This window comes from Rhinichthys klamathensis, unplaced genomic scaffold (genome assembly GCF_029890125.1).
Source record: "Rhinichthys klamathensis goyatoka isolate OS25496 unplaced genomic scaffold, OSU_Roscu_1.1 h1tg000191l_1, whole genome shotgun sequence".
Taxonomy (NCBI): Eukaryota; Metazoa; Chordata; class Actinopteri; order Cypriniformes; family Leuciscidae; genus Rhinichthys; species Rhinichthys klamathensis.
This window is the reverse complement of record NW_026606717.1, coordinates 3937538-3959712: the sequence shown is the minus strand read 5'-3', so window position 1 is coordinate 3959712 and position 22175 is coordinate 3937538. Positions and strand designations below refer to the sequence as shown.

Sequence of the window (22175 nt, the reverse complement as noted above, 5' to 3'; positions counted from 1 at the left end):
CCACACGGCGCAGTAGCTCTCTTCTGGGGTGGGCCAGAAGGGGCCCTTGAGCGGGGCATGGGAATGTGGACTCCACCTTCACGGATGAAGGAGAGTCTCAATCTCAGCACCGATATAGTCATGCTCCCGCAATGAGAACATGAACCATCCACAAAAGCTGCTTCAGTGTGCTGTAAGCCCAAACACGTGATGCATCTATTGTGACCGTCAGCTGGGGACAGGGAACGACCACATCCAGAAACGCACGGGTGGAATGGCATCTTGAAAAAGACACAGACCACCCGTGTTGCTCTTTCAGGAAATAGCGCTCTCACCAGTGCCTGAGCACACAGGGGAATGACCGCGGCAACACTGACAGGAGATGGTGCCGCCTGTACCAGTGAAGCACTCACTTTCTTCACTCTCTAACCAACCATCAGAACAAACAAACACAAAGAATGCTGTTAAAACAGCAGTTGAGAGCTCAGAAGGCTCGCAATCACCGCTGCACTCGCGCTGTAAACACACCAGCACCGGGAGAGAATTTCCAGAAGAAGCACCGACACACTCGCTCGTTGAAACCACTCCAACACTCTTCAGAGACATCAACATCCGATTGGCTCCGAAGCAAAAGACAAGTGGTGCGTGCATCCGCTTCCGTATTTATACCCGCGGCGCGGAGCGCAAGATGCAAATCAATACTCGAAGATGACAGGCTCCCTAAGCGTAATCCCAATCAGTACGGTACATCCGACTACGTTGAACGTGACCGAACTGAAAGGGAACTGAAGCCTGTAACCCTTGGTTACAGTCGCGAGGACCCACGGATGCGAAGATCACTCTCTCCAAGCCTCCTGATAAAGAGCCAGAGGGTTCTGTTGAACCGATTCTATAGATGGAGTGCTGGTGCCATCTAGTGGACAGAGAGAAAAACTGAGTGTCAAGTCAAGTCATCTGTTCAATCTTTCTTTAACAACCAATAAAATTCCGCAGATCTGGAAGTCTGCATTCGTGGTTCCTTTGTTGAAAGGGGGCGACTCTACTTCATTAGATAACTACAGACCAGTGTTTGGAATAACGCCGTTTAAAAGAACGGCGTTAGGTAACGATGTTATTTTTTCAGTAACGGGGTAATCTAACTAATTACTTTTTCCGTCGTTACAACGCCGTTAACGTTACTGGACGTTAAATGCGGTGCGTTACTATGCGTTGATTCATGGGCGTCAGTTTGGTTTGAAATGTGTGGGGGACAGAGACGCATTCGGAAGTGCACTTTCAGAAGTGCTGGGTACAACGACGCAATATACGTAAATATACGGTTAGTAAAAAATATACTAATGTCATAGAACGGATACCTAATACAAATAAATAAAACATATCCAGTTAACTAGCAGAGCATTCATTTAGTTCGCTATTAATTAAGAGATCTAGCACTTAAATCTGTTGTTTTTGAGATCCAGCTGAGCGCTCGTGCTGCTGCGATCAGTGTCATGGATACAGTTGTTCTCTTGTGGCTCGCGGCGTGCGCAGTCTTCACTCGGACGCGCGCTTCAATCTATCGCCGTTGCGGAGACTCTATATTCATTCCGGTGAAATCACAAAATAAAATGCACACAAACACAAATGAACAAAACACTTGGAACTGTTGGAAGTACAGGTTGTTAACTTGACCAGTTGTTTCTTAGGTTGAGAGAGTTTGATTTAATTCGCTAGAGTTAAATGCACTTTATATGGTGTAACTGGTTACTTTTCTTACAAAGATAATACTTGAGGTGCAGGATAAACCTCTTGCTGTCTGTCGACGTGCAATAAATATCGAAAGTTACGTACAAACACCTGTCTGTTCTACTCATTTCAACTGACTTGTGAAAACTGCTAAAAAAAATCCAAATTCTTTGACATATAGCAACTTTTTTTTTAACAGTAACGCAAATAGTTCCCTTTCGAACGGTCACTTCGTATTGCGTAGCTATACGCAGTGGGAAAACTCCTTTTCCTTGATTTTACTGAACCTTATGTAAAACGCATTTGCAGCTGCACAGCTAGCACATAGAGCGTCTCGCTCGCTCATAGGCTGTGCTGCAGCAACTGCACATCCAATGGCGCGGGCGCTCCTGACGTGTGACCAATGAGATCGCTCCACGTCATCACACGTCAGAGCCTGTCATAGGGGCGAGGCCTAGCCTATATAAGCCCCTGAACTCGCCAAAATAGCAGATTTTACTCCTTCAGCGACAAACTGTATGTCTCTGACAGTTTCACTGAGCCTTCGCCGTCGAACAAGCCCTTCAGCCTGAGCGAGCATTATTCAGCAGATTACGTCTTCTCAGCCGTTCGTCTCCTGACGCCGTCTCACCTGTGGCTATCCGGCGATATCCTTTTGTTACTTCAACCACGAGATGTCTCGTAACTGCGCCACGTGCGCACGCAAGCTGCACGGAAGTTTCCGGAAGTTCACAAGGAGCTTACCAAGGCTTGGCGCGCTCCCTATTCTGCACGAGGCGCTACAGTTCCCGCGACGCTTTCTTCTGTGGACGGCGCGGCGGAGAAGGGCTATGAGACGTTGCCGCCTCTGGAAGAGGCCATAGCCGCTCATTTATGCCCGAACACGGCCGCTAGCTGGCGGACCAGAGCCGTGCACCCTAACAAACCGTGCAGAAGCACGTCAGCCCTCCTCGGACGCGCGTATTTCGCTTCCGGGCAGGCTGCTTCAGCCCTGCACACGATGGCCGTGCTACAGGTCTACCAGGCCAAACTCCTCCGGTCTATGGACGAGGCTGGCCCGGATCCGGAGACTTTTCGGGACCTCCGCAGCGCGACGGACCTAGCCCTGAGGGCTACCAAGGCTACAGCGCAGGCGATCGGGAGGAACATGGCTAGCTTGGTCGTGGCTGAACGCCATCTCTGGCTGAACCTCACCAACATCAAGGATTCGGAAAAGTCCAAGTTCCTCGATGCACCGGTCACCAACACCGGTCTCTTCGGCCCAGCGGTAAAAGGGGTTCGCAGAGCGATACACCGAGGCACAGAAGGCGTCCCAGGCCATGCGACACTTCCTGCCGAAGCGCTCTAGCTCTGCGTCGAGCAAAACGAAACCAGCTCCGTTTACGCCTCAGCCAGCGAAACCGAAACAGCAGGCCTCTCAGCCCCGCCCTGCGGCTGATGCCCAGCGCCAGACAAGAGCTGCGAAGCGTTTCCCAATGCCCCGGCGCCAAGGCCCGCGGCCCAGCGTTGCGCCCGAAGCGGCACCGCCGAAGTCGTCCTAGCACGCAGCATGAAGAGAGAGGGCGCCGGCCGGACCACCCTCTAAAATGCCAATGAAACCTCCCACAGCCCCCTGTTCAGTTCGGGTGGATGGGGATTTTATTTCTGTAAACAGGCCCGCAGTAAGCGCGTCTTTACAACCAAACGCCGTTTTCACGGCGACCCAAATAAATCACAAAAAGAGCATGTTTCACAAGCACAATACACGGGTTCACGGCCCCCCTCAGATAGGTGGCCCCTCCCCTGTGGTAACACTGACTTCCCCACACGCAAATGCCTGTACAGTCGGTCAAACATTCAATGTATGCACAAATCACATTATAAGGGTTTCAGATCCCCCTACGTTAGGTGGCTCCCCCCTTTCAGTGTGTCAGTCCCTAGCCACACGGGTTCTAGCCTGGCAAGCTATCCCCGGTGTGTCGAGTTGGGTCATAAACATTATAAAGCGAGGCTACTCGCTCCAATTCGCTCGCAGACCCCCAAAGTTTCAGGCGGTTGTCGAGACCTCGGTGAGAAGCGACGTGGGTCACGTGCTTCGCACCGAAGTGCAGAAATTATTAGCAAAAGGGGCGATAGAATTAGTCCCCCCTGCGCTAAAGCACGCGGGTTTTTACAGCCGTTATTTTCTAGTTCCGAAGAAAGACGGCGGTCTCAGACCCATACTAGATTTGAGACATTTGAACAAGGCGCTCATGCGACGTCCCTTCAAAATGTTAACTATCAAACAGATCCTCGCGCAAATTCGCCCGGGGGATTGGTTTGTTACAATGGATCTGAAAGATGCTTACTTTCATATTCAAATAAACCCTCGTCACAGGCCATTCTTGAGATTCGCCTTCGAGGGACAGGCTTATCAGTACACAGTTCTGCCGTTCGGCCTGTCTCTCGCACCCCGTACTTTTACGAAGTGTGTGGATGCAGCGCTCTCTCCTCTGAGACAGAGGGGAGTGCGCGTACTGAATTACCTCGACGACTGGCTGGTGCTAGCGCAGTCGAGAGGCGAACTGATAGCTCACAGAAATCTGATTCTCGGCCACTTGGAATGCTTGGGTCTCACGATCAATGTTTTAAAGAGCAAACTATCACCCTGTCAGAGTGTGATCTTTCTGGGCATAGTTTTAGACTCGGTGTCAATGAGAGCGCGGCTCACACCAGAGCGCGCGCTCTCAGTGCGTGCGCTGGCATCCTCGTTCAGAGAGCGAGAGTGCGCGCCTCTGAAGAAATTTCAGAAACTACTGGGTCTTATGGCAGCAGCATCGCCAGTGCTCCGCATGGGACTGCTGCGCATGCGCCCGCTGCAGCACTGGCTGAAACGCCGGGTGCCAACGTATGCATGGCAGTCAGGCAGCCTACGCATCAGAGTGAATCACGGTTGTTTAAGGACCCTGGTTCCCTGGCGGGCTCAGGGCTGGTACCAAGAGGGTGTGATAATGGGGACAATTTCCAGAAGGAAAGTGATCTTTACGGATGCATCCAACCTGGGTTGGGGGGCATTACACGAGGGCATGCCTGCTTCCGGCCTCTGGTCGAGTGCGGAACAGAGCTTACACATCAACTGTCTGGAAATGAAAGCAATTGGTCTGGCCCTGAATGCTTTTCTATCGAGCATCAAAGGTCATCACATCTTAGTCCGCACAGACAACATGTCAGTGGTGGCCTACATAAATCGCCAGGGGGGCGTCAGGTCAGGTGGCCTGCATGCTATGGCGAGGGATCTCCTCTTGTGGGCACAGAGAAATCTGAGCTCTCTGAGGGCTACACATATCCCGGGCGTCCAGAATCTGGGCGCGGATATGCTCTCACGGGGCAACACTCCCCTCGGCGAGTGGTCCCTAAACCCACAGACGGTCAGTCTGATATGGGAAGTGTTTGGCAGGGCCGAAGTCGACCTGTTTGCCTCGGAGAACAACACCCATTGCAATCTCGTGAGCTTAGAATTATAAGGTTCTATCTCCGTTTAGGGTAGTTCTGAGATATTGAGCATCAAAGTTTTTACATCCCTGCTGTTTTGTGAGATGGAACCTTTTTATTTTATTAATAACTACTAACAAAATATTTTTTTTACAAAAATAACACCACACAGGCATTAATAAACACCTAATGGATAAGATTATGTCAAAAACTCAATTTCGACCAAAAGTGGAGATAGAACCTTATAATTCTAAGCTCACGATCTGTTCTTCTCGAAAGACAGGGATGCATTGGCCCATGCCTGGCCCAACCGCCCCCTGTATGCATTTCCCCCTGTCTCGATGATTCCACAAGTCATCAAACGGGTCAGGGAGTGCAGGTGCCCGGTCCTTCTGGTGGCTCCTCTTTGGAAGTCCAAGCCGTGGTTTCCGGAGCTGGTCCAGATTTCGGATGCAGCTCCATGGCCTGTTCCGATGAGGAAAGACCTCCTCACGCAGGCAAAGGGGTCGTTGTGGCATCCGCGACCCGACCTGTGGGCCCTACATGTGTGGCCCTTGAACCGGTATCCGGGGACCTTCCTGTGAAGGTGCTGAATACTAAATCTGAAGCTAGGGCCCCGTCGACTCGGCGCCTTTATGCTTCAAAATGGGTTTTTTTTCCGGCTGGTGCTCGAAAAACCGTCTGAACCCGGAGTCATGTGACATATCTGTGGTTCTCTCATTCCTACAGGAGCTGTTGGACGCGGATCGCTCCCCGTCCACACTCAAGGTGTATGTGGCAGCTATTGCAGCACACCATGTTCTGGTAGCTGGCCAGTCACTGGGAAGAAACGACCTGGTCGTGAGATTTTTGAAGGGTGCTAGGAGGATTAACCCCTCCAGACCTCCTTCTGTGCCGTCCTGGGACCTATCTGTGGTCCTAGGGGCTTTGAAGGGTCCACCTTTTGAACCACTCCAGTCGGTGGATCTTAAACTTCTCTCGCTGAAGACTGCCCTCCTGTTGGCGTTGGCATCTATTAAGCGAGTGGGAGATCTGCAGGCTCTTTCTGTGAGCCCGGCATGTTTGGAGTTTGGTCCTGGTGATTCCAGGGTCATCCTCAAACCCAGGCATGGTTATGTACCCAAAGTGCTCTCAACGCCGTTCAGAGCACAGGTGGTGACATTGTTAGCCCTTCCCCCTTCCACGGAGGGTGGGGAGGTTAACTTTCTCTGCCCTGTTAGGGCGCTGAGAATCTATCTGGAGCGTTTTGCATCGTTTAGGCAATCAGAACAGCTTTTTGTCTGCTTTGGTGGTCGATCCAAGGGGGATCCGGTCACTAAACAGAGACTGTCTAGATGGATAGTGGAGGCCATTTCGACGGCTTATACCTCAGCGGGTCAGGTTTGCCCTTTAGGTGTAAAAGCCCATTCGACCAGAAGCATGGCCTCGTCGTGGGCGTGGTCGTCTGGTTTTCCCATCCAAGACATTTGTGAGGCGGCCGGGTGGGCCTCGCCGTCCACATTTATGAAATTCTATAATTTGGAAGTACCCTCCCTACAGGCGAGGGTGCTTTCTGTATGATAAGGGCCTTGGCTGTGTCTGGTCCTTCATCATTTGTTCCGTGCATAATCACATTCACATATATATGTTTATAAACCCGCTTCTGGCCGGTAAAAATCTTGTATTATAAACCCGCTAAGGCTGGTGGTATTTTCATATTCTTGACCCTATCGGGTAATTCTGATGGATTCACCTGGACCTGACGGTGTCGGCTCTAGTGTATACATATTAAGTGGTTTATGGCTTGCAGTGGCAACCAGTTATTCAGTGCGGCGTTTTGCATAGCGTTCCCACTGCGTATAGCTACGCAATACGAAGTGACCGTTCGAAAGGGAACTACTTGGTTACTTACGTAACCTCAGTTCCCTGAGTTAGGGAACGAAGTATTGCGTAGCCGACCGCACTATTTTAACTGGGTATTTGTCGCTTCAGTCGTATAAACCTGCTATTTTGGCGAGTTCAGGGGCTTATATAGGCTAGGCCTCGCCCCTATGACGGGCTCTGACGTGTGATGACGTGGAGCGATCTCATTGGTCACACGTCAGGAGCGCCCGCGCCATTGGATGTGCAGTTGCTGCAGCACAGCCTATGAGCGAGCGAGACGCTCTATGTGCTAGCTGTGCAGCTGCAAATGCGTTTTACATAAGGTTCAGTAAAATCAAGGAAAAGGAGTTTTCCCACTGCGTATAGCTACTAGGGATGTCAACGATTAATCGACGATCGATTAATTGTCGATAACACGTTTAATCGATAAACCTTATCGATCATCGATTAAGCAGGTTCATGCGCGTGCGTGCTGCTCAACCGCGAAACATGTAAGTGAGCGCGCCGGAGTTATGTTTGGGACTATTTTACACCTTCATCATGACTATAAGTTTGCGTGTGCATTCGCTGCCTTTTGTTTTGTGCAAATGTAAGTTGTAATAGTTTATTTTGTGTGCGCCTATCTATATCTGATTTATCTCATATTGGATGCATTTGGTTAAGAATTGACGCAGCGTGATCTTTAGCGCGCGCAGCTCAAATGGCAATGCACGACTAATAACGACTATAGGGACTGTCATATTATATAACATTATAAAGTGTTATGATAATGAGTTATGGTACCTTTAAGGAAGGTTCTAGTTTATGTTATGCTGTCACTTTAAGAGAGTCTCTTGTGTATTGCGGGAAGTGAGAAGTGACTGTATGCGGTCGCGTGTGTTATGCCAACGAGAATACAGAGTAAAGTTACAGTTCTGTTTAAGCACGGTCTGGCCTCCATTTATTACATATTTGGCGACGAGGATAAACAACGCACTTCTGCTAACGAATCGTAGGGGTTGGCACGAGTGAGGAAGCCCTGCTGGAACGGATTATATTGACAAAATGGCGATGTTCGGGACAGTGGGGGAATTTGTAGAAGAAAATGGTGACTGGCTCGAGTATACAGAGCGTCTGGAGCATTTTTTCGCCGCGAACGAGATCACGGAGGAAGATAAGAAACGCTCTATCTTGTTAAGTGTGTGCGGAGCAAAGACGTATAAGCTCATGAGGAACTTGGCAACACCGCGAAAACCGGGAGAGTTGGCTTACAAAGATTTGATTGACCTGGTCCAGAATCACCACAGCCCTAGACCTTCAGTGATTGTGCAACGTTTTAAGTTCCACAGCCATTTTCGTAAGACTGGAGAATCTATTTCAAAGTTTGTGGCTGAGCTGCGTCAGCTGTCTGAACATTGTGAGTTTGGTGCTGTACTGGAGGATATGCTGCGTGATCGCCTTGTGTGCGGAATTAATGATGACGTGATTCAGCGCAGGCTGCTGGGGGAAGCGACACTTTCGTTTGCAAAAGCAATGGAAATCGCACAAGGTATGGAGTCGGCAGCACTACATGCGAAAGATATTCAGAAGGCAAGTGGCAGTGCTCAGAGTGATATTTTTCAGGTGTCTAAGGCTGTCAAAGTGAAATCAGTGGAATGTTACAGATGTGGGGGAGCTCACTTTGCAAATGTTTGTAAATTCAAAGACACTGTGTGCCATAATTGTGGCAAGAAGGGTCATTTGGCAAAGAAATGCAGAGGTAACAAATCTACAGGGAAAAACTCAAAGGGTGGATGGAAACCTCACTTAAAGACACATCACATAGTGGAGACTGAACAAGAGGAGACATGTTCCTTGAGTGAAACTCGTTCAGACCCTCTTTACGCAACAATTAAAATTAATGGAGCAAACCTTAAGATGGAGGTTGACACGGGAGCTTCTGCATCAATCATCAGTGAGGAGACTTATGGGAAGTTATGGACTAATGAGCAGACACCAGCATTATGTGAGTCTTCCATTACATTGAGAACGTATACAGGAGAGATCATTCCGGTAATGGGTGCGACGGAAGTGACCATTGCCTATGGCAGCCAGGCGGCTGAAGCTCGCTTGCTCGTTGTCAAGGGAACAGGCCCGAGCCTGCTGGGGCGTGATTGGCTCAGTAAAATTCAGTTAAACTGGGGAGAGATAAGACTCATAAAAGGGCTTTGTGCTGGGGATGTGGTTGCGAGGTATCCAGATGTGTTTAAGGATGAGCTGGGCACCCTAAGGGGTACCACGGTGAAACTTTGCGTGGAGCCCAATGCTACACCTCACTTCTTTAAACCCCGGTCTGTCCCATATGCAATGAAGCATAAAGTGGAAAAAGAGCTTGAGAGGCTTCAGCAGCTCGGTATCATTGAGCCAATTAAATTTTCAAACTGGGCAGCCCCAATCGTTCCCGTGCTAAAAGGGGATGGTACAGTCCGCATTTGTGGAGACTATAAGCTGACAATCAATCAAGCAGCGAAGTTGGAGACATACCCTATTCCAAGAGTGGAAGATTTGTTCTCAATGCTGGCGGGAGGAAAAACCTTCACTAAGCTTGACATGAGTCATGCCTATCAACAGTCGTTGCTGGATGAGGAGTCAAAACAATACGTCACGATCAACACTCACAAAGGGCTGTTCAAATATAACAGACTGGTGTTTGGAGTGGCGTCTAGCCCGGCCATTTTTCAAAGAACAATGGAAAACCTGTTGCAAAGAATTCCAAACGTGGCAGTATACCTCGATGACATTCTGGTCACTGGGAAGACAGAAGAGGAGCATCTCAGTAACCTCGAACAGGTGCTCAAGAGGATGTCAGAGGCAGGGCTGCGGCTAAAACAATGCAAATGTACATTCCAGGCAGAGAGTGTAACCTACCTGGGTCATCAAATATCAGCCCATGGCCTCTTTCCAGTGGCAGAAAAAGTCAGGGCCATCAAGGAGGCCCGCAAGCCGGGTAATGTGTCGGAGCTTAAGTCATTCCTTGGGATGGTAACTTATTACGGGAAGTTCTTGCCGGAGCTATCAACTGTGCTGGGCCCGTTGTACAGGCTGTTACATCATGATTGCCAGTGGAAGTGGGGAGGGGAGCAGGAGGCTGCTTTCACCAAAGGCAAAAATCTGCTGCAGTCAGCCAGTGTATTAGTCCATTTTGACCCTGAGAAGGAGCTTACAGTGTCGTGTGATGCCTCTCCATATGGCATTGGGGCCGTTCTGTCGCACATAATGGAGGAGGGCTCAGAGAAACCCATTGCATTTGCGTCCAGGACGCTTACAAAAGCAGAGAAGGGTTATTCTCAACTAGACAAAGAGGGCTTGGCAGTGGTATTTGCTGTGAAGCGTTTTCACCAATATCTCTATGGCCGTTCCTTCACAGTTTTCACGGACCATAAGCCGTTGATGAGCCTGTTCAGTGAGCATAAGAGTGTTCCTTCCATGGCATCAGCTCGTATCCAGAGGTGGGCACTGACATTGTCTGCCTATCAATATCGTATAGTGTACAGAGCGGGAAAGGAGAATGCCAATGCGGATGCATTGAGCCGATTGCCACTTCCAGACACCCCTGTGTCCACTCCTCTGCCTCCTGAAACTGTTTTCCTGCTGGAAAAGTTGAGTGACTCACCAGTGAGCGCGAAGCAGATCAAAGCTTGGACAGAAAGGGACAAGGTCTTGTCAAAAGTCAAAAGATTCGTGCTACAGGGTTGGCCATCCATTGTTGCAGATGCGGAGTTGAAACCTTTTGAGAAAAGGAAAAATGAGCTCTCAGTTCAGGATGGTTGCATCTTATGGGGTTCAAGAGTGGTGGTGCCTCTGCCAGGGCGAGCCAGAGTCTTACAGGAGGTCCACATAGCCCATCCTGGGGTTTCACGCATGAAGAGTTTAGCGAGGGCCTATGTCTGGTGGCCAAATATGGATCAGGATATCGAAAACAAGGTCCAACACTGCAGGGAGTGCCAGGAAAACCAGAAAATGCCCCCACCCGTTTCTCTTCAGCCCTGGGAGTGGCCTAACAGGCCTTGGTCCAGGCTGCACTTGGATTTTGCGGGTCCTTTCATGGGGCGTATGTTTTTGGTCATGGTGGATGCTCGCACAAAATGGCTGGAAGCACACATTTTGAAAAACATTACAGCTGGCGTGACAATTGACGCACTGCGCCAAGTGTTTTCAATACACGGACTGCCGGATGTGGTGGTAACTGATAATGGACCGACCTTTACAGGAGAGCTGTTTCAAGAATTTGTCAAGAGGAATGGAATTAGACATATTCGTACAGCCCCTTTCCATCCGGCATCGAACGGGCTGGCCGAGAGAGCGGTGCAGACGTTGAAAACCGGTTTAAAGAAGATGTCAGGGGAAAATGTTGAAACTAACCTCTCTCGTTTTCTGTTCCAATATCGGATTACACCGCAGACTACTACAGGCCTGGCGCCTGCAGAGATGTTGCTGGGTCGGAAACCGAAATCTCACCTGGATTTGCTGCATCCTGATGTTGGGGAGAAAGTGAGAATCCAGCAAGAAAAGCAGAAAGCGCGACATGACAAGCATGCAAGAGAACGGTGCTTCGGGGAAGGTGAGACGGTCTTTGTCAGGAATTTTGCCAGAGGTCAGCGCTGGTTGCCGGGAGCCGTTTTGGGAAAAAGTGGTCCCCGCTCATGTGTAGTGAGGCTGTCAGATGGACGTGATGTCCGTCGCCATCAGGATCATGTGAGGAGCCGTCATGTGGAGGAGCAGCAGGAGTGTGAGGATCAAGTGGAAAGGGCTGAAAAACGAGAGAACTCTGACGTAACAGCTGTCTCGGTGCCACTGGGGGCACTGGTGCCTCCAGGAAGTGTACCAACCGTCCCTGAGGAAACTTCAGAGACTTTAAGGAGATCAGGACGCCAAAAGAAAGCACCTAATAGGCTTAATCTTTAGGTTATAGTAGGGTTAATTGTTTAATAGTTGTATGGGGATACTGAAGAAGAAAAAAAGAAAAAGAGACATTCTGATTGGGCTGTTAAGGGTTGGTAACGTTGATTCTTAGGGGGGAGAGATGTTATGATAATGAGTTATGGTACCTTTAAGGAAGGTTCTAGTTTATGTTATGCTGTCACTTTAAGAGAGTCTCTTGTGTATTACGGGAAGTGAGAAGTGACTGTATGCGGTCGCGTGTGTTATGCCAACGAGAATACAGAGTAAAGTTACAGTTCTGTTTAAGCACGGTCTGGCCTCCATTTATTACATAAAGAGAACAATATTGTAATAAAACATTGTGAATTATTTGGGTTTAGTTGCCGTGTCGCGTTGTTCCAGGAAGAGCGCGTCCACAACATGAGTCATTCTGAATGGCACGTAACTTAGTTCAAGTTCACTTGTGCATTCACGTCATTTTGTGCAGATATAATTTGTAATATTATGTTTATTTTGTATATATCTGATTAATCTCATAGGATGCGTTTCTTTGAGTTAAATAACGTGCTAGCAAAGTGCTCCACGGTTAAGTTATTCATTCAGCGCGCGCCGCTCAAGCAGAATGCACGACTAATAACGAGGATTAATTTGGGACTGTCATATTACATAACATGAGAACACTATTTTATTAAATCTGTGTGAATTCATTGGGTTTAGTTGCCGTTTTAAGTTCGTTGTTCCAGGAAGAGCACGCGTCCACAAGTCACACATTCTGACAAGCGCATCTGAGGCGGCGTTGGTGACACGTTGTATTAGTCGTTATAGTTGATTATTAAATATTTAAATTATTATTAATCACATTGAAACATTTTACAATCCTACTAGCCCTTTATTTAGATTTAAACCATTCTCATTAATTTGGTGAGGAACATAGCGGTTTGAGCAGCATTTGCAGACGCTGTCATGCTGTTGGCCATATGCACTGCAGCAGACGCATATTGCAGTATTAAGGCTAACGATTAATCGATTAATTGATCGTTAATTTAAACGACGATCGATCATGGGAATTTGTGAAAATTGACATCCCTAATAGCTACGCAATACTTCGTTCCCTAACTCAGGGAACTGAGGTTACGTAAGTAACCAAGTAGTTACTTTCCCTGGTAACGAGTTACTTTTATTATAGAGTAATTCAGTTACTAACTCAGTTACTTTTTGGAACAAGTAGTGAGTAACTATAACTAATTACTTTTTTAAAGTAACGTTCCCAACACTGCTACAGACCGATTTCAAAGCTTTGTATTTTGTCAAAACTTTTGTAAAAAATTATCAGTGACCAACTGACACAGTATTTACAGATTCATAAACTTTTGACTACCAACCAATCGGGATTTCGTAAAAAAACACACCACTATTACGGCTGTCCTAAAAGTTATAAACGACCTTGTAGGGTCCTTAGATGAAAAACAACACTGTGCATGTCTTTTTATTGATTTATCTAAAGCGTTTGACACTGTGGACCATGACATATTGCTAGATAGACTTAGAAGTGTCGGATTGTCAGTTAATGTAGTCTCGTGGTTTAAAACATATTTAAAGGGAAGAACCCAATGTGTGCAGGTGCAAGGTATCAAATCCGACTTAAAAGAAGTGGTTAAGGGAGTTCCCCAAGGATCTGTTTTGGGGCCATTACTATTTACTATATACATAAACTGTCTTAATGTTAATATTGAAAAAGCAAGGTTTCACTTTTATGCAGATGACACTGTCATCTATTGCTCTGCGCCTACAAAACAAGAAGCTTTGAGAGATTTACAGTCAGTATTTGATACTATCCAGACAAGGTTTTTTACTTTAAAGTTGGTCTTAAATGCTGAGAAAACTAAATTCATGTGGTTCTCCAATTCTAGAAATTCCATAGACAGTTCTATTATTCTTCAAACTTTACAAGGAAAACCGATTACATTAGTGTCAGAGTATAAATACCTGGGCATCATAATTGATGACACATTAAAATTTACTTCACACATTAATTACTTGAAACAAAAATTAAAGAAGAAGTTGGGATTTTACTTTAGAAATAAGTCTTGCTTTTCATTTAATGCAAGGAAGAAGCTTGTGTCTGCGACTTTCTTGCCGATTCTTGATTATGGGGATGTAGTGTACCAGCATGCTCCGTCTTATATTCTTGCCTCCCTAGATGCTGTGTATCATGGTGCCTTAAGATTTATTACGAATTGCACATTTTCCACACATCATTGTGCATTATACAATACAGTTTCTTGGTCTTCTCTTGCTGTACGAAGGAAAATGCACTGGTACTCATTGATATACAAAGCAATTTTGGGGGTTTTACCATCTTATCTTTGTTGTATGCTTAAGCAAAAAGTAGCAGGTAACTATTCACTGCGTTCACAGTTTTATTACAATCTGCATGTACCTCGAGTTAGAACTAATTTAGGTAAAACTGCTTTTAATTATGCTGCACCTTCAGAATGAAACTCTCTACAAATGACATTGAAGCTGAATCATCTGGTGTCTTTCAGCAATTTTAGAACACTTATATATGCGCTAGAGAAACATTTATTGATTTGCAAATGCTTCTGAGGTTGTATTTTTAATACTAATTTATTGTGTGTTGTATTGTTTTATTGTTATATGTGTGTTTGAACAATTGGGCCGCCTATCTTGGCCAGGACACTCCTATAAAAGAGATTTTAATCTCAGTGAGGTTCTCTCCTGGTTAAATAAAGGTAAAATAAATAAAATAAAAAAGTCACCTTTATTTATATAGCGCTTTTTACAATACAGATTGTATCAAAGCAGCTTCACAGTGATAACATGAAAATAATACAACAAAGTTTGTTTCTAGATGAAACAAACTCAGACTCAGAGACCGATTTATCTCTTGGTTCATTGTTATTATCCTGTTTTTGTCTCCCTGTGCCCCCAGCATTGAGTCTGGATGCGACAGAGAATTTTTAATTTGCTGTGAACCCAGGGGCTGAAGTGCTTTGTGACAATACACTTGAAAAACTTGTGCTTGTACCCATCAGCCCAAATTCTTTTGGTGGCTGAGTATTCTGCACTCGAACTTGTGGAATTGCTGTCAGCAATCCACGGAACCTTGTGTGTTGAGAAGGAGGTGAACTGGCCTGTACACAACTTTTGAAGTGGCCTGAACATTTTTTCACCCAAACTCCACATCCTCCGCTTTTTTTGCAGGTGGGGGAACAGCCGTGGTGGACTCGGGAGAGGACATCACAGAAAATTCTAGGTGTTGTCCGTCCCTCCCATGCATAGATTGCGTCCTAGGTATCCCTCTTCTTTTTGTTGGAAGGGTTAGCGAACCTAGACTTTGCAGCTGCCGCGAATGACTGCTTACCCCACGGCTTAGTGTTTGAAGCAGCGGTGGGGTGAGCCGCCTGCTCTGCGCTCTGGGGTTTTGCAGTCCTGGACGCATTCAAAATCCTACTGTTCTGCGTCGGAGGAACAGGACACAGGGGAACAGGAGGATGCGGTGCTCCTTCCTTCTTCTGAAGGTCGCACCACTGTCTCATCGCCGCAACAGCCAGGCCGAACAATCCCCTCAAATCCACAGAAGCCTTAGCTGAAGGAGGGACAGAAGAAAGACACAGATTGTCTTTAGAAGATGCAGCCATCCAAAATCCTGACTGGCATTACACGACAGTGTACGCAACTTTCCACCAGCGTGGCCTGAGCATGCTTGATGCCCATGCATGCAATGTACATCGGATGCAGATCCCTGCCCTAGATCATACATGCTGCCGGACACGAGTGCAAAGGAGCATCCTTCCCTTTCTCCGTGGCGACCTTGGACACCAACATGGTGAGTATCCTGTAATCTTATCTCGCCTTAACGAGTTAGCTAGGAGATACCGCCAATGAGGGCGAAATAGAGAAGCTCAGTAACGAGCAGAGAATCCACAACAAATTTTAACTGCACTGCGTTTTGCAACGTCAACCTTGACGGTACGTTTGTGAACTGAAGCAGCGCAGCCTAGGTACTGAAGAAAAGTGTTCACGAGGAAGAGAACAAGAATGCCGTTTCAGGGATCAACGCTGTATATATAAAGAGGGGTGGGCTCCTTGTCATGAGCTGTGATTGGTCCGTCCTTCGGACAGATGTGGTGTAATTGGTGCTTCTATAGTCTATCACGCCTGGGGCGTTGCCCATAGTGAAATACACTACAGCCAACAGCTTTTCTCAGTTCTTCGGGTCAAGCTGTTTTAATGACGCATAGGAGCAGCTCTGTTGATCTAATGATCTATAGAGCATTATAAATAGTATTTTAAACATTAAATAGATGCATAACGATTTTCTTTGTTTGTAGAGAAGATACAGGTGGGTTCTTTTTAAATGTGTGACAGGTTGTTGCATTCCAAAGAGATCATATCAAGCATTTAAAAGTGAAATGCCCAGCAGACAAGAGATACCTGTATGCATATGTATTTATCGGTTAAAACACTTGAACAGTTGGTCATATGAATCAGACTTAATAGTTCTTGATTGTAAAAGTTGCTTACAGCATCAAAAATAAATGCAAAGATATATTTTTCAGAATTGCAAGATTCTTTATTTGCATTATCCACTCACAAAGCCCCAGTACAGCTGCAGTGATGCTGTGGCTTGTACTGTTACATCACTGATGGTCCTTTTGGATCAAATTTCGTATGATATTATCTCGTATATTTGTCACCACAATAGTATTAGTAATAGTACTCATTAAACTATATTATCACCCAATATTGGATTCAAACTTTTTGTCAACTTGTTCTCTTTCAATTAGGACTGGTTTTATATTTCTATTTGCATCTGATTAATCTTAGGCCTCATTTATCTGAGAGTAGGCATCTGATTATTTTAGTAAAAAAAAACATTATTTATGAATAATTTTCACAATATTAAATAAAATATGAAGAAAAATTGCTCTGTTTATCACACTAGTGTGCTTTAATGTTTAATCATGGTGTTTGTTTTGAAATGCTTTTATTTTGTAAAAAATGGCACAGTCACACTTTTGGTGTTCCCGGTCAAAAATAGCCGGCCTACAAAAAATAGCTTATTAATCACTTGTTATGCTATATTATCACACAATATTGGATTCAATCTTTTTGTCAACTTGTTTTCTTTCAATTAGGACTGGTTTTATATTTCCAATTTGCGTCTGATTAATCGTAGGCCTCATTTATCTGAGAGTAGGCATCTCATTTTTTGAGTAAAATTGCATTGTTGATCACACTAGTCTACTTTAATGTTTCACAAGGAAGTTTGTTTTGAAAAACTTTTATTTTGTACAAAATGGCACAAAGTTATACTTGTGGTGTTCACGGTCAAAAATAGCCGGCCATTGAAAGTGAATGGGAGAGACTGAAAATAGGAGAAAAATTTTGTTTTCAGGAGCAGGTTCATTATGTTCTGTAAACATGTCCATGTGTGCTTGCAAACATCGAGCCCTTGGACCAGTGCATGTGTGGATACATGCATACATACGCTTCCAAAACACACACACACACACACGTTAAAACACACAAACTATTCTGAGTATTACACATTCTATTTCACAGAGAGAAACTAGATCCTACCCTGAACTGCATCTAATATCCATTCATCCATCTGACATTTATATACACACACACACACACACACACACACACACAGACAGACATGTATGCGCAAACTGGATTTAGTCCACAGTGACCCTGTTTCAAAAGAATCTTTCTTTCATGTTCTTTGTTTCATCACAGGTTTCAGACAAAATATTATGACATTTTGTTTTTGGACTAAAATGTACAAATATAGATGTTATAGCACAGACACATATAAATGCTTCACAGTGTTTTGCTTGTCATTCATTTGGTAGCAGGCGCAGCACAATCGCGAAGAAGCTCTCTGTGCATGATGTTCTTCATCAGATCATTGATCAAGATTCTAGTGAGGAGGACGTGATGCAGGATGACAAAGAACATGAAACAAAGAACATGAAAGAAAGATTCTTTTGAAACCCATTTCTTCTGGGTTAAATCCAGTGAGTGAGTGTGTGTGTGTGTGTGTGTGTGTGTGTGTGTGTGTGTGTGTGTGTGTGTGTGTGTGTGTGTGTGTGTGTGTGTGTGTGTGTGTGTGTGTGTGTGTGTGTGTGTGTGTGTGTGTGTGTGTGTGTGTGTGTGTGTGTGTGTGTGTGTGTGTGTGTGAATGAATGTCAGATAGATCAATGGATATTAGATGCAGTTCAGGGTAGGATAAAGTTTTTTCTCTGTGAAAAAGAATATATGTGTAATACTCAAAATAGTTTGTGTCTTTTAACGTGTGTGTGTATTTGGATAGCGTGTGTATGCATGTATCCACACATGCACAGGTCCAAGGGCTCGATGTTTGCAAGCACACATGCGCATATGTTTACATGAACATAATGAACATGCTCCTGAAAACAAAATTTTTCTCTTATTTTCAGTCTCTCCCGTTCACTTTCAATGGCCCATTGAAACAATGACCCTCAATGGCCCATTGGAACACCACAAGTGTAACTCTGTGCCATTTTGTACAAAATAAAAGTTTTTCAAAACAAACTCCCTGGTGAAACATTAAAGTAGACTAGTGTGATCAACAGTGCACATTTTTTGCACATTTTTTTCATATTTTATTTAATATTGTGAAAATTATTCATAAATAGGCCTAATGCTTTTTTTACTCAAACAATTAGATGCCTACTCTCAGATAAATGAGGCCTACGATTAATCAGATGCAAATAGAAATATAAAACCAGTCCTAATTGAAAGAGAACAAGTTGACAAAAAGATTGAATCCAATACGCTGATTTCACGCAGCCGCCATTTTGATATTGAAAGCGAGGCTCCGGTGGGAAGAACCCCGGAAGTACAGATAGACAACAATGCCTTGGACTACCAACCTGAAGCTGCTGCCGCGATCTACACGGATGGATGTTAATATCCAATATAGGATATGTATATGTGACCCTGCCTGTGAAAACCCAGCTAAAGTAATTTTTTTGTGATTTACTGTTTTCTACATAAAATCGTCCTACATAATGTAAAGAACATTCTGTGAAAATAAAACATTGATATCTTTAATATTGACTGAGTAAGGCTATGTCAAAGATTTGCTGAATCTCAGGCTCAGAAAATCATGTTTTTGAGAAATTCCGATTTAAAAAAAAGCTTATTTTTAAAACTTAACACATTTGATCCATAATTATCCTCCATATGTGCCATATACCACATTAAAGCTGAGATTCTCCCCTTTTTAGTGATAATGACACATTTATGGGAAAATTCTTACAGTTTTGTAAAACAGACCTATTCATTATGATGCGCATGTCCAAAAAGCTAAAAGCATAAAAACTAGTGCTGGGCCGTTATCGGCGTTAACGTGCTGCGTTAACGTGAGACTCTTATCGGGCGATAAAAAAAATATCGCCGTTAATCTATTCTCAAAGTTGGGTTGGGAGCTGAGTCTATACTACGCAAGCTATGATGACTTTCACCTTGATAGTTTAGCGCGGATGTATACCTAGCCGAATTGCACTGTAGGGGGCGAGAACGAGTCTTCGAATCTGTGTGTGTGTGTATGCCTACTGTGAAATTACCACATCAAACGTGCTAACATGGATGCAGCTATGAAGCCGCCAGGTTTGCTTCAGGGAAAATTTATTTTTAAGAAGCTTCCCAATGGAAACATCGACAAAACTAAGGTTGTTTGCACCTTATGCAATGCGGAATTAGTTTACTGTAGGAGTTCTTCCAGTCTCAAGTACCACCTAAACGCAAAGCATCCCTTAGCTAATGCGGTTGATGCCGGGCCAAGCACTGATGTAGCGCAGGGGAAGAGTCGTCGTCAAACTACTTTGTTTGAGTGCAACCGAGGCAAGCCCGTCAGCACAGCTCTATCAGCCAAGCTAACTAATCTCCTCGCTCAGTGGATTGCCACCAGCTGCTGGCCCATCAGCGTGGTTGAAGATGATGGGCTCGAGCTTGTTCTCCAGACGGCCACAAGTGACCCATCTTACAAACTACCTGCGAGGCGAACTATCATGAGGAGAATACATGACCAGCACGCCACAGAGAAAGCCGCAAAAGATGAGAAGATGGTAGAGGCGAGGTCTGTAGCACTGACTGGGGACCATTGGACATCTGTCAACAACGATAACTACCTCGGCGTTACTGTACACATCATCGATGCCAGCTGGGAACTTCATTCCTTCGCTTTAGGTAGGCTACGTTATGTAATTTTAAATTACATAATTTAATTTAATTACTTAGCATATTAATTACCACGACATCCCGAAGTACCACCACATTATGTTTGCTTCTTGATGATTGCTAGTTGTTTACTAGTAGTTAACTTATTCTGATTTACTTTGTCTGTCCGTTAGGTGTGATTAAAACAGAGACGCGTCACTTTGCAGAAGCGTGTGCCAGGCAGTTTCTCGACGTCGCTAATCAGTGGGGGATAGCTGACAAAATCAGCACTCTTGGAACAGACAGCGCTCCTAATATGGTGGCAGCAGGGAGGATACTGCCATTCGAGCATTTGCCCTGTGTTGCGCATGTTGTACAGAGAGCTATTGTAATGTCACTTCGGGAAGGTGGTTTTGATGGTGCACTGGCCAAGTGCCGTAAAGTGGTCGGACATTTCAAACATAGTCCGGCCAACTCAGACGAGCTGAATGTCCAGCAAGCCTCCCTTGGACAAGTTCAGGAGCAACTCGTGCAAGATGTTCCAACACGGTGGAATTCCACCCTTGAGATGATCAAGCGCGTGATGCACAACAGAGACGCACTGCACACAACGCTGTCTCAGCAGAAGCACAATCTGGCCCTCCCAACAAATGCTGAATATGAGAAGTTGGCAAAGCTAGAGAAACTGCTGGAGCCATGCAGGTATGGTCTACAAATGAATTGGCATACAAGTTATTTTAAATGTCACTTTGTATTTAAGAAACACATGCCCTTAAATGTAATGTGATTAAGAACTTTAAAAATGTGTAATCTGAGTTAAATGAATCAGTCATTAATTATTTATTGCTCTGTTTCTGTGTGTGTGTGTGTGTGTGTGTGTGTGTGTGTGTGTGTGTGTGTGTGTGTGTGTGTGTGTGTGTGTGTGTGTGTCTGTGTGTGTGTGTGTGTGTGTGTGTGTAGGTACATTACTGAGCTCCTTGGTGGGGATAAATATGTATCCTGCTCTGTGGTTCTACCTGCCCTGTGCCACCTCCAGCACGCGATGAAGATCTCAGATGATGATCCTGCCTATATTGTGCGATTCAAGGCTGCCTTCACCAAGGACCTTAACCAGCGGAGCGAGAAAATAAACCTGGAATGGCTTAAGGTATGTCAGATTGATCCAGAAGATAACTGCATTGTTTGACCATTATAGACTGTTAAGCCAGTAGATCGGTCAATGAATAGATGAATGAGTCATGAAGAAATATGGAGGTTGGATTTGGAAAGTGAAATATTCATCAATCAATAATTATTATTTTTTATTCATCAAAGGTGGCGACTGCTCTAGATCCACGATTTAAGGACCTCAAGTGCTTGCCCAGAGCAGAGAGAGAATCAGTGTGGGCAAAGCTAAGTGAGTTGGTGAAGGGAGAAAAACCTGCTCTGCAGCCACTCTGGGAGGAGAACCCTGAGCCACCCAAGAAGAAAACAGCCCTGCTACTGATGGGATCAGACTCAGAATCAGATGAGGAGACACCAGAAGACAATACTGTGGAGAGGTACAAGGCAGAGCCCAGTGCCAGTCTAGATCAGTGTCAACTGAAGTGGTGGTCGGAGCACACTGCTGTCTATGGTAAGATGGCCCACATTGCCCGTAAATACTTGGGGACTCCTGCCACAACTGTCCCATGCGAGAGACTTTTTTCTTTAGCAGGCCATATTGTGCAGAAGAGGAGATCTAGTTTGTCACCAGGAAATGTGAACAAGCTGGTCTGCCTGAGTGACTGGTGGAAGAAGGAGAAATAGAGCTTGGACTGATTGACACAAAGCTACTGACTGTAAAACAGTTCATCACGACCTCTTATGTAGGCCTTACAGTTCAAAATTCATGTTTAACTGAATAAACAGTTAGTAAACAAGTACATCTGATTGAGCATGATTTATTTTCATCACCAATTATCATAGTAGAACAGCTTTCTCAAGCAGTTTGTGATGCATTTTGGAAACAGGAGACGAGCCCCTGGTCTAATGCGCCACCTGGCTTGAGAAACCCATTCTCA

General features: G+C 45.3%; 2 protein-coding genes across 2 annotated transcripts; both read left to right on the top strand.

Moving 5' to 3' along the window:
• The first annotated feature begins 8889 nt into the window (after window positions 1-8889).
• On the top strand, window positions 8890-11940 carry LOC130095565 (uncharacterized protein K02A2.6-like). Its single transcript, XM_056262323.1, has one exon. The coding sequence runs from the start codon at window positions 8914-8916 to the stop codon at window positions 11938-11940; it is 3027 nt and encodes a 1008-aa protein (XP_056118298.1). The 5' UTR covers window positions 8890-8913.
• A 7619-nt stretch (window positions 11941-19559) lies between these two features.
• Window positions 19560-21921, top strand: LOC130095564 (E3 SUMO-protein ligase ZBED1-like). The gene is made up of 4 exons (XM_056262322.1): window positions 19560-20163; window positions 20328-20835; window positions 21094-21280; window positions 21448-21921. Exons 1-4 carry the CDS (start codon window positions 19560-19562, stop codon window positions 21919-21921), a joined length of 1773 nt encoding a protein of 590 aa, XP_056118297.1.
• The last annotated feature ends 254 nt before the right edge of the window (window positions 21922-22175 follow it).

Bases quoted from the DNA above. Each gene is read 5' to 3' on its own strand.
- LOC130095564 (XM_056262322.1), top strand. From the start codon at position 19,560: ATGGATGCAGCTATGAAGCCGCCAGGTTTGCTTCAGGGAAAATTTATT. The intron at 20,836-21,093 runs GTATGGTCTACA...GTGTGTGTGTAG, and splicing joins AAACTGCTGGAGCCATGCAG to GTACATTACTGAGCTCCTTG. The intron at 21,281-21,447 runs GTATGTCAGATT...TATTCATCAAAG, and splicing joins TAAACCTGGAATGGCTTAAG to GTGGCGACTGCTCTAGATCC.
- LOC130095565 (XM_056262323.1), top strand. From the start codon at position 8,914: ATGGAGGTTGACACGGGAGCTTCTGCATCAATCATCAGTGAGGAGACT.